The 16690-nt window shown below is 40.6% G+C and overlaps 1 protein-coding gene, 3 non-coding genes and 5 pseudogenes across 4 annotated transcripts; 8 read left to right on the top strand and 1 right to left on the bottom strand.

Moving 5' to 3' along the window:
• Positions 1 to 7454: 7454 nt before the first annotated feature.
• On the bottom strand, positions 7455 to 8494 carry LOC143738992 (uncharacterized). Its single transcript, XM_077231045.1, has 3 exons — positions 7952 to 8494; positions 7737 to 7836; positions 7455 to 7639 (listed from the first exon to the last, which is right to left on the bottom strand). Exons 1-3 carry the CDS (start codon positions 8492 to 8494, stop codon positions 7455 to 7457), a joined length of 828 nt encoding a protein of 275 aa, XP_077087160.1.
• Positions 8495 to 9925: 1431 nt separating this feature from the next.
• On the top strand, positions 9926 to 10044 carry LOC143739425 (5S ribosomal RNA). Its single transcript, XR_013204193.1, has one exon. It is a non-coding gene; the product is annotated as a 5S ribosomal RNA (ribosomal RNA).
• A 481-nt stretch (positions 10045 to 10525) lies between these two features.
• Positions 10526 to 10644, top strand: LOC143739433 (5S ribosomal RNA; annotated as a pseudogene).
• Positions 10645 to 11120: 476 nt separating this feature from the next.
• On the top strand, positions 11121 to 11239 carry LOC143739440 (5S ribosomal RNA; annotated as a pseudogene).
• A 916-nt stretch (positions 11240 to 12155) lies between these two features.
• On the top strand, positions 12156 to 12274 carry LOC143739432 (5S ribosomal RNA; annotated as a pseudogene).
• A 590-nt stretch (positions 12275 to 12864) lies between these two features.
• LOC143739431 (5S ribosomal RNA) lies at positions 12865 to 12983 on the top strand. Its single transcript, XR_013204198.1, has one exon. It is a non-coding gene; the product is annotated as a 5S ribosomal RNA (ribosomal RNA).
• Positions 12984 to 13258: 275 nt separating this feature from the next.
• LOC143739429 (5S ribosomal RNA) lies at positions 13259 to 13377 on the top strand. The gene has a single exon (XR_013204197.1). It is a non-coding gene; the product is annotated as a 5S ribosomal RNA (ribosomal RNA).
• A 684-nt stretch (positions 13378 to 14061) lies between these two features.
• On the top strand, positions 14062 to 14180 carry LOC143739434 (5S ribosomal RNA; annotated as a pseudogene).
• A 480-nt stretch (positions 14181 to 14660) lies between these two features.
• LOC143739436 (5S ribosomal RNA) lies at positions 14661 to 14779 on the top strand (annotated as a pseudogene).
• Positions 14780 to 16690: the final 1911 nt, after the last annotated feature.

Raw genomic sequence — 16690 nt, 5'->3', positions numbered from 1 at the left:
ATATAAAGGTATTGAATTTAGATTAATAAATATATATGTTCCCAATGTAGAATGTGATAAGAGATCTTGCATAGAGGAGCTAAGGGGGCTAATCCTGGGAAGGTGTATAAGAAGTGGGTGATTTTAATACCAAATGTAGTAGATTAGATGTCGGGAAAGGGGGGAGTTTCAGGTGGGAAAAGTCAAGAATAATGTTGATGGAAGTGATGAAAGATAAAGGATTGATAGATGTATGGAGATATGAGAACCCAGAGAAGAGAAAGTTTACAAGGAGGCAGATGAAAGATGGAAAGTTAAAACAGAGTAGGATTGATCTTGTGTTGGTACAAGGTGACACTATAAACTATATAGATGAAGTAAGACATCAGGGGAATCATTTTAGTGATCATGATGCTGTTAGATTTGGAATTAAAGTAGGGAAAAGAGAAGTGAGCGGGGGGATGTGGATATTAAATGCAGGATACATTGGGGAGGAAGGGTATAGACAGCAGATAAAATAATTGTTTGTTCAAGAAAACCAGTGGTTGGAAGAAAGTCTGAAGAGGGATGAATTAAATGATGAGATTGGAAAGAGATGGGAAAAGACGAAGGATAAAATAAAAACGTTAAGTATAAGGTATAGTAAAGGAAGGAAAAAAAATATGATGAAAGAAGAAAGGGAGCTCAGAGAGAAAGTAAGGATAGAGCTTAGTAAGGCTGATGATGAAGAAGGATATAGTATGGAAAAGTATGTAGAGGCGAAAATGCAGTTGGAGAGATGTGAGAAGGAAAAATGCAGAGGGGCAATTTTAAGAAGCAAGGCGAAATATGCACTCGAAGGAGAGAAGTGCACGGGATATTTCCTAGGGTTGGAGAAAAGAAGGCAGAGTAAGACATACATCCATGAAATACATTCAAAAAAGAAAGAGATAATTACAGACTATGTGGAGATTTTAGAGAGGGTACAAGAGTTTTACAGTGAGTTATATAAGAGAGGATGTGTAGATGAGGCAAGCATAGATGAAGTATTTAAGTGTGTTGAGAGTAAACTCGGAGAAGAAGATATGAGATGGTGTGATAGAGAGATAGAGGAAGAAGAAGTTATAGCTGCAATAGAAGGTTTAAAAAGCGGGAGAAGCCCTGGGAGTGATGGGATAGGGGCAGAATGGTATAAAGTTTACAAAAATGAAGTAGCACATATACTAGTAGAGGTATATAAGGAAATTGAAAGAAAGGAAGTAATCCAGGGTAAAATGGTAGAAGGAGTGATAACCTTGGTCTTTAAAAAAGGAAATAAATTAGATCTCGAACATTATAGACCGATTAGTTTACTAAACACAGATTACAAGGTACTAACCAAAATTCTAGCAAACAGGAGGAAAAAAGTCATAGGAGATATAGTCCAGCCAACACAAAGCTACAGTATACCAGGAAGAGACATAGCTGATACGATCGCAACAATCAGAGATGTGATTGAGTATATGAAAAAAGATGGAAAAGGTGGGATAGTCGTGGGGATAGACTGGAATAAGGCATTCGATAGAGTTGAGCACAATTTTTTATTTAAGGTTCTAGAAAAGTTTGGTTTTGGGGAAAGAATGGTGGGATGGGTAAGGAGATTGTATGGTAGTGCCAAAAGTTGTATAAAAGTGAATGGCGTCTTAACTGACACATTTGAGGTGGGAAGATCAGTGCGACAAGGATGCCCCTTATCAGCGTTGTTATATGCTATCTCTGTAGAACCCCTGGCCTTATTAATTAAGGCAGATAAAACCATAAAAGGAATTGAGTTGCCATTTGGAGGGAAATGCGTAATAAACCAGTACGCCGATGATACGACAGTAACAGTAAGAGAGATAAGCAGTGTAAAGAAAGTCTTAGAGTTGGTGGAAAAGTATGGAATGGCATCTGGTGCGAAGATAAACAGAGATAAATCAGAAATAATGTACATAGGAGAAGTAGAAAGTACTGATGTAGGCTTGAGAGTGGAGGAAAAGTATATGAAGGTTTTAGGTATATATTTGGGGGTAGATTCTAATGACGCGAGAGATGTAACATGGACTGGGGTAATAAACAGGATAAGAACAGTCTGCACAGCATGGAGAGGGAGAAAACTGAGGTTAAAAGGGAAAATAATAGTGGTTAATAATCTCATGCTATCTGTTTGTGTATATACAATGAGTGTAATTGAAATGCCTGAGTGGGTGATGAACGAGTTAAACAAAATTGTATGTGACTTTATATGGGAAGGGAAGGGAGTTCAAATTGCACAAAAAACATTGGTTGGGAGGAAAGGAGAGGGTGGATTAAAGCTGATTGATTTAAGAACAAAAAAGTGTACAATAAGAATAAAAACTGTTTGAAAATATATGGAAAGAAGATGGGATTATGGTTGGAGGGAGTTTTTGAAGAAATATATCGATGACGTGGGGGGAATAGGAGAGTATGGGTGGCTTATGGGATTTAAGCAATCAATGACGGAAAGAATACCTGGTTTGTACAGATAGGTGATAGAGGCATGGAGACAATTATTGCCAAAAAAAGAGTATGAATGCACAGAGGTGCAAGAATTTATAAATTTGCCACTGTTTTTAAATGAGAAATTTAAACACAACGGTAGAACGATAAATGAGCCCAAATTTATAGAGGCCGGAATAAGGCAAGTAAAGGACATCATATATGAAGTTATTCCGGGGTTCCTAAGAAAGAACTGCATATATGACTCAATATGTGAGTTGGAAGGAATGGAAAGTAGAGAAAAAGTGAATAGAATATACGAAAGAATCAAAGCAAGTATGCCAGCAAAGTGGGTGAATATTATAGAGGGTAGTTGTGTAAAGAAAAAGCAACAAGATTTAGCTGAGGTGTACATAATAAAAGGCGAGGAGAGATATAGTATAAAAAGCATAAGTGTGAAGAAAGTATATGACTTGTTAATAATAGATCAAATTAAGGAGCCAGCATCTGAAAAAGTTTGGAGTAGAGTATTTGAAGATTTGGATGTAAAGAAAATTTGGTCAAATCTAGATATAAAATACAACACTATAGAATGCGAAAACAATGATTTCTTAATTAGGCACAATAGGATTTATACCAACATGGTATTAAATCAAATAAATAGAAATATCAATGCTGATAATGAGAGTTTTCTGCATTATTTTCTAGAATGTGATGAACTAAAGGATTTTTTTGTTTTTTTAAAAAGTCTGTTAAAAAAGAACTGTTTTGATGAGGTGGATTTGGAAAAAGATTGGAAAAAAATATTTTTATTTGGAGTGTTTTTGAAAAAGAAGTCAAAAGACTTTTGGTTTATCAACTACGTGTTAAGCCATGCCAGGCTAGCGGTGGTGTATAGACGGAATTATGCACACTTTGAAGGAAGAAAAGTAAAAATTAAAGACATTTTCAAAGCAATAGTGAAGAGAGATGTTGAAATGTGTTGTACATATGGAGAAACCGAGGTGAAAGACTTCTTTATAAACGGTAATAAGTTCATTAAAGAGGGAGAGAGAAAAGAGATTTTGTTCAATTGGTAACTAATGTTGTGTTTAAAAGAGAGAATAATAATTATAATAATGTTTTGAGTGATAAATGATGTAAAAAATTGATTAGAAATTGTGTGAATTTCAATAAATAGATTTAAAAAAAAAAGGTCACGCGAGATCTCTGCTGATCTCCGAAGCTAAGCAGGGTCGGGCCTGTTTAGTACCTGGATGGGAGACCGCCTGGGAATACCATGTGCTTTAAGCTTTTTTGATTAAAAAAAAATTAAAAAAAGAGTCCCTGTGCTTCTTCAGAAAGCCTTTAAAAGTCTCTGAGATTCTTCAGAAAGCATGAAAGAGTTGAGTTTTTTCAAAAGTTCTTCTTAATTAAAAAAAAAGAGTCCCTGAGCTTCTTCAGAAAGCCTTTAAAAGTCTCTGAGATTCTTCCGAAAGCCTGAAAGAGTTTGAGTTTTTTTCAAAAATTCTTCTTAGTTTTCTTCATTAATGGTCTAACCTTTTAAATAGCCCAATTTTGGCAGCAGTTTTCGCTTACGGCCATACCACTTGGTCACGCCCGATCTTGTCTGATCTCTGAAGCTAAGCAGGGTCGGGCCTGGTTAGTACCTGGATGGGAGACCGCCTGGGAATGGCTCATTACCCCCCCAAGTACATATTGCTCAACCCTGGGATCAATCAAAAATGATCAAAACCGATGGTGCCATCTGGTGGTCAACATCCTGAAGTGTTATTTACAGAAATTGTCATGTACACGGCCTAGTTTATTGAAATCCACTAGTCTGCTGAATCTTTTGTTTATTATTTTCATAGTTTGAGTTGATGTATCTAATGAGATTCATATAGTCAAGTGGAAAAGTGTGCAATTGTTACATTTCTGGGCTGAATTAAGAAAGGGTGTAATGTATCAGTGCACTCTCACATTTTTGTGACCACCCAGGGGGTACAGCCAGCGCACAGCGGGGTGTATTCACACCTCTGGTAGTGGCGGAGAAGAAACAAGGACTTCTAATTGCTTTGATGTGTGTGTTTTTTTTTACACTATCCCACCCCTTTTGAAACCCAAGCATACAGAGACTCCAAAATACTTGAAATACTTTTAGAACTTTTATTTTTCACCCAGAATGCATTTCATTTAAAGGCAATGCATGAAAACACAAGTAAACAAGATCTGTTTGGTTTAAAGCTCGCTCACCACGACAAGGTACAGATCTACGAGCGAGAACACGAGACAAGACGAGAGACAAACATTTACTACCATTTGCAAACATTTAGTTAAACATAAAGCTGACAGACAAACATCACAAGGACACGCACACATAAATAACATTAATAATAATCAAAAACACTTAATTAAAAACACAAACTTGTACTAAAGATAAAAATTAACAATTGGTTTGTACAGGCCAAAGCCCAATAAAGAACAGGATTATCCAAAGACTCAGGTCACCAATCAACAAATAAAGGCTCAAGCCATTCCTGTCTGTTACATTTTTTTTGTGTGTTTTCTTTGGCAAACTTTTGTTAAACATGAAGCAGACAAAGACATACAAACATCACAAAGACATGAAGCTGACAAAGACAAACAAACAACACGCATGACAAAAACACAGATTATCTGAACATGAACAACCACTAAAGGGTATGTAAACTGATTGTGTTAGATCAGAACTGATTAAGGTTAAAATGATTGAGGTTAGATTGGCCTTGATATTGAACATAGGCCAGAACATGTTTGTATAAAAAAAGATACTACAAAGTGCATTTTAACAGTAACATAAATAATAATAAAAAACAAACACAAGAACATTCTTAAGTAAAACTGTAAAGTGCATTTTTTTTTACTTTTGAACTATATAAATATATAGATTGTACTTGAAGCACTTTGAAACACAAACAAACAAACACACAAACAAACACAACAAGCCTCTTTCTCTCTTCTACAGATGGCACAGGAGAAGTGGCATCACACAGGTAAGTTATTTACAGTTATTTACACAGTTCTCCTCTTTTCCAACTCCAAATCCACCACACTTTTAAAGTTTTCAAAGCTGCCGTACACCACATTGTCAAACCCAGAGGTGGTGGATTTCCTAGTGGATGGACAATAGGAAAATATCTTCTGGGTGCTTCCAGCCACTTTGTCCTTGGAAGGTGTGTACCTCTTCCGCTGTCCACCACAATTAGGCACGTGGCAAGCCCCACATGGCCGCGAGGACTTGTTCGGCATGAATGCCTTGACTGTTGGTATAGGAGGTACAAAGCTCTGGCTGCAAGATGGCCCACGAAACAGGACGGAGGGAGCCTGTGGCTGTGCGGGGAGAACCAGCAGTATGGGTGCTGCCGACACAGGGGGTGGTCCATAGGTGGGCGCAGCAGGCTTTGGCTGGAGGTGGGTGGACACAGCAGACCTTGGCAGAATGGGGGTGGGCGCAGCATGCTTTGGCCAAGTAGAGGAGGACGACGCCGTGGGCTGAACGGGCCGGTTCACAGGAGGAACAGGTTCTGGCTCTTCAACAAATAATCTGGAAATATAAAATACACATGTAATGAGTATTGATATGACGTGTGTGCTATTTGCTTTCTACAGCCAACAGGTGAAAGTGCTTATGACAACTTACCTCCGCTTCTCACCACGCTTTTTTCCAGCCTCGTGATGAACGTACTGGTACTGGACCTGAGGCCGGTCTGGAAGTGGGAGGGATGTTGGAAGCGCAGGAGCTTCCGGGAACCGTGCGTCCGACAGCACTTTCAGGTGAGGTGTCACCTTTGGCAGTACCGTTGCCCCGTAGTTGGCCTTTTTCTCCTCCCTGGCAGCGAAGGTTGAGATGGACTTGGCGTTCAAGTTGGGCAGTGGAATGGCGAGACCACCACCACTGTGGTCAAGAACTGTCCCCACTCATTCAGCACGCTGGTGACGTACTGCATGGTGCCCTGGCCGTCGCCGTAGATCTTCTTGAGAATCTATAAAAACAAAGCAGAACATTCATTGCGTGGTGTTTATCAACAGTCAGTCTGTTCCATATGATCACAAGTACTTTATGCTGTACATACCTTCCTCGTGCCGTCGATGCACAAGATTTCCCCAGTCGTACTGAGGATTTGGTCCCTGTACACGGGCATCTTCTCCATCTCCAGGATCAGGAGCGCACGCCTCAGGACCCGAGCAGACGGAAGGGGAGACGGGGTGATGGGAGTGGTGTAAGTGCCGGCTGCTCTGGCAAACAACAGGATGCCTTGCTGAGACGAAGACGATCCAGCCGCCGACGTGTAGGCATCGTACAGGAGAGTCTGGTACAGGTCCCGACGCTCCACGTACCACTCGTCGTGGCCCTGCTGCAGCAGCCTCTGCACCTTGCTCATTGAGACAGCGTTGAGTCGGTCGCTCATCAGGGTGACCACACTTCTGTCCACTGCACGCTTGCTGCAGATTATGGCAGGGAACATGCTTCTGACGGCCGGGGCGAGGTTCATCAGAATTTTTGGACTGTACGCCAGCCAGGTGTACTGCTGCTGAGCACGGTGGGCGCCATCCTCCTCGTCATCGCTGTCGTCCGCGTGTGCCTGGCTCGGCTCCTCCCTCAGCTTGAGACAGTGTTTGCACATCAACCTCTCGGTCAGCAGGGTGTAATGGAATTTCATGCCGCACACTTGCCTGGCGTAGCTGCCGTACCCTCTCTTCTCCAGGTAGTACTCTGGCGGTGCGGGGCAGTTGGTGTTGGGGCAGCGGATCAATGCCTTCATCACGCCGACCGGGCGCCAGAAGAAGGCAGGGGTGGTGAAGAAGGAGAGCATGTTGGGCACAGCTCCCTTGACGGCCATAGGAGGTGGGGGCGGGTGGAACTCCATCTTCTCCTTAAAGAGCTTCCTCTCGGCCATCTCTCCCCTGACATTCTTGTACTTGGAAGCCCTCTCGAACAGCCCAAAGGTCTCGTTGGTCTTCAGCCACTTGATGTTCGCAGTGGCTATACCAAGGGCTTAGGCGGATTCAGGCGGCTGCTCCCAGAACTTCTGCCAGCCCTCCAGCACGACGCCACCGGGTTCCGAGGTCTCTCGGAGGGTCGAGGGTCTGGGCCTGTCGTCCTGGCACACAGAGCTGGCGAGGTCTCCCCAGGTGGTCAGTTGCGTGCTGACCGACGCCTCAGACCTGTCCAGGACACTCTCTGAAGAGGAGAACACCACAAAAATGTATCAACTGCATTGCTCGATACATACTGATGAATTTCACGTGGCACAAACACATATATACACAAATTATACCTGCAGCAGCCAACAACTCGGCATCGCAGGCGTAGTTGGGGTCCTGCTGAGAGAGGTCGGGGATGGTCGGAGGAGCCTGGTCTTTCTTTGATTGCGCTTTCTGCAGAAAATAAAACACAACCATAGAATAATCTCATAAAATAATACTTTTACTAATACTGGTTACTGCTTAACATCAATTACTCAGGTCTAAAAGGTAACTGAGTTTATCTTACCTTCAACCTCCTGTCAAGGTGCCATGTGACAGGAGGGAACTCTCTGGCGTACTCGAGCAGTCGCTCCTTCTGCCACTTCAGCAGCTCGTTCTGCTCTCCCTGCTGGCAGTACTGGAACAGCAACCACACCAGCCAGCCGACATCGTTTTCTAGAAGCCACCTGAAGGTCTGATTGACGTACTTCCCGAACACGATGACCAGGTGACCTTTCCACAGCTCACCCCCGGACCTCTTGGCAGCCGCCTCTGCTGTCTTGGGATCCAGCCATGCAGGGTCAACAACGGTGCTGGGGGCGTCTGCTACAGACTTTGCTGCCTCTGTACACTGCAGCCTGGCCTCTCCTTGCCGGTACAAAATGATGTTGGGGTACTGGTGTTGCTGTTGATGGCTGACCAGCAATGATTTGGTGGTCAAGCTCTTCCTGCAGACATCGCAGTCAAAGGTCTCCCTGGCGACGTCATGGATCTTCAGATGCCTGGTCAGGTTGGACTTTACAGTGAAAGTCTTGTCGCACACGCTGCACCGATGTCTGGGCTTCTCCATGTTTCATCTGGTACAGTAAAACATGAATAAATGAGTAAAACTTAAAGCAGATGATGGCTTAAATACATTTGTAGAGACCCTGCAGCCCTCGTAAAAGTAGTAACCAAAAACAGCCCATTCATTCATTCATTCATTCATTACTTTGTTTTTAGCATGCAAATCGCGTTTGACATGTTTACACTTCTAAAGCATTTTACACATCGAATTTCAACTCCACACTGTTGTAACACCATCTCTATGGTCTTAAGAAGTGAGCTAGAGTGTCTGATCACGTTTTTGAAGTATTTTCAGGGATCGTCAGGTCATTACAGCGGCGATTTGTAGCTCATTCATTCAGTATTCGCTGAGTTTGTGAAGAAAATCCATCAAAACGCGCCGGCGCGTCCAGACAGTAGTAGTACATTCTTCAAGGTCTCAACATGTAAAATCAATAGTCTGGTCGCATTTTAAACACATTTCAGAGAGATCAAATCTAGCTATTTTAATGTAAACAAGCGGTGCTAGCCTAGCCAATTGGGGACAGAAAATTTGTGTCAGTACGGCGCTAACGAGATATTATCATGTAAAATCTTGAATAGCAGGCAAATTATCCCAAAAATATATCACGTTTCATTCATTACTAAGCACATAATTATACCACACGTACCTGAGAGTAAAAAAAAACAGTCCAATCAGTCCTCACTAACGCCGACCACAATAAATTAGTTAAAGACCGCCAGTACTTTTATAAAACACCTCACACAGCTAGATGACGTTTTCCGATCCTCGCTCAATGATTGGTCTGTTGAGCGCTGAGCTCTGCTCAGCATTGCTCAACCATTGGCTTATCGCTGCTCAGCTCTGCTCAACCATTGGACGGCTGACGATCGCTTAGGTACTTGGAGGGGAGTTTGCTTGGGAATACCAGGTGCTGTAAGCTTTTTTGATAAAAAAAAAAAAAAGAGTCCCTGAGCTTCTTCAGAAAGCCTTTAAAAGTCTCTGAGATTCTTCAGAAAGCATGAAAGAGTTTGAGTTTTTTTTAAAGTTCTTCTTAGTTTAAAAAAAAAGAGTCCCTGAGCTTCTTCAGAAAGCCTTTAAAAGTCTCTGAGATTCTTCAGAAAGCATGAAAGAGTTTGAGTTTTTTCAAGAGTTCTTCTTAGTTTAAAAAAAGAGTCCCTGAGCTTCTTCAGAAAGCCTTTAAAAGTCTCTGAGATTCTTCAGAAAGCATGAAAGAGTTGAGTTTTTTCAAAAGTTCTTCTTAGTTTAAAAAAAAGAGTCACTGAGTTTCTTCAAAAAGCCTGAACAAGTCCCTGAGCTTCTTCAGAAAGCCTTTAAAAGTCTCTGAGATTCTTCAGAAAGCCAGAAAGAGTTTGAGTTTTTTCAAAAATTCTTCTTAGTTTTCTTCATTAATGGTCTAACCTTTTAAATAGCCAAATTTTGGCAGCAGTTTTCGCTTAAGGCCATACCACCTTGGTCACGCCCGATCTCGTCTGATCTCGGAAGCTAAGCAGGGTCGGGCCTGGTTAGTACTTGGATGGGAGACCGCCTGGGAATACCAGGGGCTGTAAGCTTTTTGATTTTAAAAAAAAGAGTCCCTGAGCTTCTTCAGAAAGCCTTTAAAAGTCTTTGAGATTCTTCAGAAAGCATGAAAGAGTTTGAGTTTTTTCAAAAGTTCTTCTTAGTTTAAAAAAAAAGAGTCCCTGAGCTTCTTCAGAAAGCCTTTAAAAGTCTCTGAGATTCTTCAGAAAGCATGAAAGAGTTGAGTTTTTTCAAAAGTTCTTCTTGGTTTAAAAAAAAAGAGTCACTGAGTTTCTTCAAAAAGCCTGAACAAGTCTCTGAGATTCTTCAGAAAGCATGAAAGAGTTTGAGTTTTTTCAAAAGTTCTTCTTAGTTTGAAAAAAAAAGAGTCCCTGAGCTTCTTCAGAAAGCCTTTAAAAGTCTCTGAGATTCTTCAGAAAGCCTGAAAGAGTTTGAGTTTTTTCAAAAAATCTTCTTAGTTTTCTTCATTAATGGTCTAACCTTTTAAATAGCCCAATTTTGGCAGCAGTTTTCGCTTATGGCCATACCACCTTGGTCACGCCCGATCTTGTCTGATCTCTGAAGCTAAGAAGGGTCGGGCCTGGTTAGTGCTTGGATGGGAGACCGCCTGGGAATACCAGGTGCTGTAAGCTTTTTTGATAAAAAAAAAAGAGTCCCTGAGCTTCTTCAGAAAGCCTTTAAAAGTCTCTGAGATTCTTCAGAAAGCATGAAAGAGTTTGAGTTTTTTTAAAAGTTCTTCTTAGTTTAAAAAAAAGAGTCCCTGAGCTTCTTCAGAAAGCCTTTAAAAGTCTCTGAGATTCTCCGGAAAGCATGAAAGAGTTGAGTTTTTTCAAAAGTTCTTCTTAGTTTAAAAAAAAAGAGTCACTGAGTTTCTTCAAAAAGCCTGAACAAGTCTCTGAGATTCTTCAGAAAGCATGAAAGAGTTTGAGTTTTTTCAAAAGTTCTTAGTTTAAAAAAAAAGAGTCCCTGAGCTTCTTCAGAAAGCCTTTAAAAGTCTCTGAGATTCTTCAGAAAGCATGAAAGAGTTTGAGTTTTTTCAAAAGTTCTTCTTAGTTTTCTTCATTAAAGGTCTAACCTTTTAAATAGCCCAATTTTGGCAGCAGTTTTCGCTTATGGCCATACCACCTTGGTCACGCCCGATCTTGTCTGATCTCTGAAGCTAAGAAGGGTCGGGCCTGGTTAGTGCTTGGATGGGAGACCGCCTGAAAATACCAGGTGCTGTAAGCTTTTTTGATAAAAAAAAAAAGAGTCCCTGAGCTTCTTCAGAAAGCCTTTAAAAGTCTCTGAGATTCTTCAGAAAGCATGAAAGAGTTTGAGTTTTTTTTTAAGTTCTTCTTATTTTTAAAAAAAGAGTCCCTGAGCTTCTTCAGAAAGCCTTTAAAAGTCTCTGAGATTCTTCAGAAAGCATGAAAGAGTTTGAGTTTTTTCAAGAGTTCTTCTTAGTTTAAAAAAAGAGTCCCTGAGCTTCTTCAGAAAGCCTTTAAAAGTCTCTGAGATTCTTCAGAAAGCATGAAAGAGTTTGATTTTTTTCAAAAGTTCTTCTTAGTTTAAAAAAAAGAGTCCCTGAGCTTCTTCAGAAAGCCTTTAAAAGTCTCTGAGATTCTTCAGAAAGCATGAAAGAGTTGAGTTTTTTCAAAAGTTCTTCTTGGTTTAAAAAAAAAGAGTCACTGAGTTTCTTCAAAAAGCCTGAACAAGTCTCTGAGATTATTCAAAAAGCATGAAAGAGTTGAGTTTTTTAAAAAGTTCTTCTTAGTTTGAAAAAAAAGAGTCCCTGAGCTTCTTCAGAAAGCCTTTAAAAGTCTCTCTAAGAAGGGTCGGGCCTGGTTAGTGCTTGGATGGGAGACCGCCTGGGAATACCAGGTGCTGTAAGCTTTTTTGATAAAAAAAAAAAAGAGTCCCTGAGCTTCTTCAGAAAGCCTTTAAAAGTCTCTGAGATTCTTCAGAAAGCATGAAAGAGTTTGAGTTTTTTTAAAAGTTCTTCTTAGTTTAAAAAAAGAGTCCCTGAGCTTCTTCAGAAAGCCTTTAAAAGTCTCTGAGATTCTTCAGAAAGCCTGAAAGAGTTTGAGTTTTTTCAAAAGTTCTTCTTAGTTTTCTTCATTAATGGTCTAACCTTTTAAATAGCCCAATTTTGGCAGCAGTTTTCGCTTATGGCCATACCACCTTGGTCACGCCCGATCTTGTCTGATCTCTGAAGCTAAGAAGGGTCGGGCCTGGTTAGTGCTTGGATGGGAGACCGCCTGGGAATACCAGGTGCTGTAAGCTTTTTTGATAAAAAAAAAAAAAAAAGAGTCCCTGAGCTTCTTCAGACAGCCTTTAAAAGTCTCTGAGATTCTTCAGAAAGCATGAAAGAGTTTGAGTTTTTTTTAAGTTCTTCTTAGTTTAAAAAAAGAGTCCCTAAGCTTCTTCAGAAAGCCTTTAAAAGTCTCTGAGATTCTTCAGAAAGCATGAAAGAGTTTGAGTTTTTTCAAGAGTTCTTCTTAGTTTAAAAAAAAGAGTCCCTGAGCTTCTTCAGAAAGCCTTTAAAAGTCTCTGAGATTATTCAGAAAGCATGGAAGAGTTGAGTTTTTTCAAAAGTTCTTCTTAGTTTAAAAAAAGAAGAGTCACTGAGTTTCTTCAAAAAGCCTGAACAAGTCTCTGAGATTCTTCAGAAAGCATGAAAGAGTTTGAGTTTTTTCAAAAGTTCTTCTTAGTTTAAAAAAAAAAAGAGTCCCTGAGCTTCTTCAGAAAGCCTTTAAAAGTCTCTGAGATTCTTCAGAAAGCCTGAAAGAGTTTGATTTTTTTCAAAAATTCTTCTTAGTTTTCTTCATTAATGGTCTAACCTTTTAAATAGCCAAATTTTGGCAGCAGTTTTCGCTTAAGGCCACACCACCTTGGTCACGCCCGATCTTGTCTGATCTCGGAAGCTAAGCAGGGTCGGGCCTGGTTAGTACTTGGATGGCAGACCGCCTGGGAATACCAGGTGCTCTAAGCTTTTTTGATTTAAAAAAAAAAAAAGAGTCCCTGAGCTTCTTCAGAAAGCCTTTAAAAGTCTCTGAGATTCTTCAGAAAGCATGAAAGAGTTTGAGTTTTTTAAAAAGTTCTTCTTAGTTTAAAAAAAAGAGTCCCTGAGCTTCTTCAGAAAGCCTTTAAAAGTCTCTGAGATTCTTCAGAAAGCATGAAAGAGTTTGAGTTTTTTCAAAAGTTCTTCTTAGTTTTCTTCATTAATGGTCTAACCTTTTAAATAGCCCAATTTTGGCAGCAGTTTTCGCTTATGGCCATACCACCTTGGTCACGCCCGATCTAGTCTGATCTCTGAAGCTAAGCAGGGTCGGGCCTGGTTAGTACTTGGATGGGAGACCGCCTGGGAATACCAGGGGCTGTAAGCTTTTTTGATTTAAAAAAAAAAGAGTCCCTGAGCTTCTTCAGAAAGCCTTTAAAAGTCTCTGAGATTCTTCAGAAAGCATGAAAGAGTTTGAGTTTTTTTTAAACTTCTTCTTAGTTTAAAAAAAAGAGTCCCTGAGCTTCTTCATAAAGCCTTTAAAAGTCTCTGAGATTCTTCAGAAAGCATGAAAGAGTTTGAGTTTTTTTAAAAGTTCTTCTTAGTTTAAAAAAAGGGTCCCTGCGCTTCTTCAGAAAGCCTTTAAAATTCTCTGAGATTCTTCAGAAAGCATGAAAGAGTTTGAGTTTTTTCAAAAGTTCTTCTTAGTTTAAAAAAAAGAGTCCCTGAGCTTCTTCAGAAAGCCTTTAAAAGTCTCTGAGATTCTTCAGAAAGCATGAAATGTTGAGTTTTTTCAAAAGTTCTTCTTAGTTTAAAAAAAACAGTCACTGAGTTTCTTCAAAAAGCCTGAACAAGTCTCTGAGATTCTTCAGAAAGCATGAAAGAGTTTGAGTTTTTTCAAAAGTTCTTCTTAGTTTAAAAAAAGAGTCCCTGAGCTTCTTCAGAAAGCCTTTAAAAGTCTCAGAGATTCTTCAGAAAGCCTGAAAGAGTTTGAGTTTTTTCAAAAGTTCTTCTTAGTTTTCTTCATTAATGGTCTAACCTTTTAAATAGCCCAATTTTGGCAGCAGTTTTCGCTTATGGCCATACCACCTTGGTCACGCCCGATCTTGTCTGATCTCTGAAGCTAAGCAGGGTCGGGCCTGGTTAGTGCTTGGATGGGAGACCGCCTGGGAATACCAGGGGTTGTAAGCTTTTTTAAATTTAAAAAAAAAAAGAGTCCCTGAGCTTCTTCAGAAAGCCTTTAAAAGTCTCTGAGATTCTTCAGAAAGCATGAAAGAGTTTGAGTTTTTTTAAAACTTCTTCTTAGTTTAAAAAAAAGAGTCCCTGAGCTTCTTCATAAAGCCTTTAAAAGTCTCTGAGATTCTTCAGAAAGCATGAAAGAGTTTGAGTTTTTTTAAAAGTTCTTCTTAGTTTAAAAAAGGGTCCCTGAGCTTCTTCAGAAAGCCTTTAAAATTCTCTGAGATTCTTCAGAAAGCATGAAAGAGTTTGAGTTTTTTCAAAAGTTCTTCTTAGTTTAAAAAAAAGAGTCCCTGAGCTTCTTCAAAAAGCCTTTAAAAGTCTCCGAGATTCTTCAGAAAGCCTGAAAGAGTTTGAGTTTTTTCAAAAATTCTTCTTAGTTTTCTTCATTAATGGTCTAACCTTTTAAATAGCCAAATTTTGGCAGCAGTTTTCGCTTAAGGCCATACCACCTTGGTCACGCCTGATCTTGTCTGATCTCGGAAGCTAAGCAGGGTCTGGTCTGGTTAGTACTTGGATGGGAGACCGCCTGGGAATACCAGGTGCTGTAAGCTTTTTTGATTTAAAAAAAAAAAAGAGTCCCTGAGCTTCTTCAGAAAGCCTTTAAAAGTCTCTGAGATTTTTCAGAAATCATGAAAGAGTTGAATTTTTTCAAAAGTTCTTCTTAGTTTAAAAAAAAAAAATCACTGAGTTTCTTCAAAAAGCCTGAACAAGTCTCTGAGATTCTTCAGAAATTCTTCTTAGTTTTCTTCATTAATGGTCTAACCTTTTAAATAGCCAAATTTTGGAAGCAGTTTTCGCTTACGGCCATACCACCTTGGGCACGCCCTTGTGGAAGCAGGAAGTAGCTCAGATATCAGAGAGAGAGAGCAAACAAAGAGTTTTGTGAGTTTGAGAACTGTAAACAGAAGCCTTTATCTAAAAATAACCTTTTAAAAAAGGGGGAACTTGTGTGCAGTGGAGTTATTTACTCCAAGTATTTAAAGTAAATACTTTACTTTACGTAAATACTTTACGTGTATAAATACTTTACGTGCTGGGATGGCTACAGCGCTGGGTGACAAAATGGAGGTGGGAGGAGGCCTGGAGAAAAGGAGCATGAGAGAAAAGAATGGAGAACTGGATCAAAGAGAAAGAAATTATGAAAAGAAGCTCACTGTGCTGGTGGAAATAGAAGGAGAAGAGAGAGTAACAATGATGGAGTTGCTGAAGAAAGTGAGAGAAGAATGCGGAGTGGTGATCGGGTGCAGGTACAAAACACCAAAAGAATATGAATTGACATTGGAAGAGGAAAAAGCAAAGGATAAGTTACTGGACGGACTAAGGATAAAGAAAAGTCGAGTGATGGCAAAAGAGGTGGACTGTATGGAGATGGTGGTCTCGTTCCTCGGCCTGCCAACATACATACAGGATGAGGAGATATTGAGAAAGCTCTCGGATTGGGGAGTTAAAGCAGTCTCAAGGGTGAAAAGGAGAATGTGGCCGGGGACAAATATCGCCGACGGGACAAGGTTTTTAAAAGTAAAATTCAACGAAGAGGTAAAATCGCTACCGTATTCTACAAAATTTGAGACATTAGGAGGGACGGAGCACTTCAGGGTCATTCACGACAGGCAAGTGAAAGTCTGTCGTTAGTGCATTCAGCCAGGGCACATTATTAGAGACTGCCCGAGCTTCAGATGCTATAAATGTGACAAGCAGGGGCATTACGCAAGAGAATGCAAGGAGGCGAACTGCAATGTGTGCAATATGCGACCTGGACTGTGTGTGTGTGAAACACCAGCGGAGATGGATGAGGAAAACAGCGATGGGAAGGAGTCGTATCTGTACGAGGTGGGCGAGGAGGTGGAGAGCAAAATAGAGGAAGGTGCGGCGACTGGAGAAGAAGAGAGAAGGGGCACATGGAGTGGAGAAGAAAGAATTGGGGAGTGGAGAGCGACTGAGAGCATGAGCAGTCAAGAGGAGGAGGCTCCAGGACGGTTGCGTAGAGAGAGACAGAGAAAAAAGAAAGAGAGGGAAGCGAACCTGGTAAGGAGATGGCATCGAAGGACGTGGAGTGTGAAGACGGAGAAGGGGAGACAGCGAAAGGCGAAGGCGAGAGTCAGGAGGGTGACAACGCGAAAAGGCGAGGTGAAAAGCCGCAGATGGAAGGAGGTGGAGGAAAGAAAGAGGTGCCAGAGAGTCATGACAAAGTTGATGATGAGGAAGGAAATGGACACAAGTGACGGAAAAAGAGTGCAGAAGAAGAGAAAGAAGAAAGAAAGGGAAGAGCACAATGCAGAAAGTAAGTGCTTTGAACTATCAAAATGAGTGTTAATGTTTTCAAAACTATATTATTTGCTATGTGGGGAATTATGAACATTGCCTGTTTGAACAGCAATGGACTAAGAGACGAAAATAAGTTTGAGAGTGTGAAGAGATTACTGAAAGGCGATATACTCTGTCTACAAGACACGCACTGGTCT

This window comes from Siphateles boraxobius, unplaced genomic scaffold, assembly GCF_051911475.1.
Source record: "Siphateles boraxobius isolate OS27281-9 unplaced genomic scaffold, OSU_SipBor_1 16, whole genome shotgun sequence".
NCBI classification, from domain to species: domain Eukaryota; kingdom Metazoa; phylum Chordata; class Actinopteri; order Cypriniformes; family Leuciscidae; genus Siphateles; species Siphateles boraxobius.
This window is presented reverse-complemented; position numbering and strand designations above follow the sequence as displayed.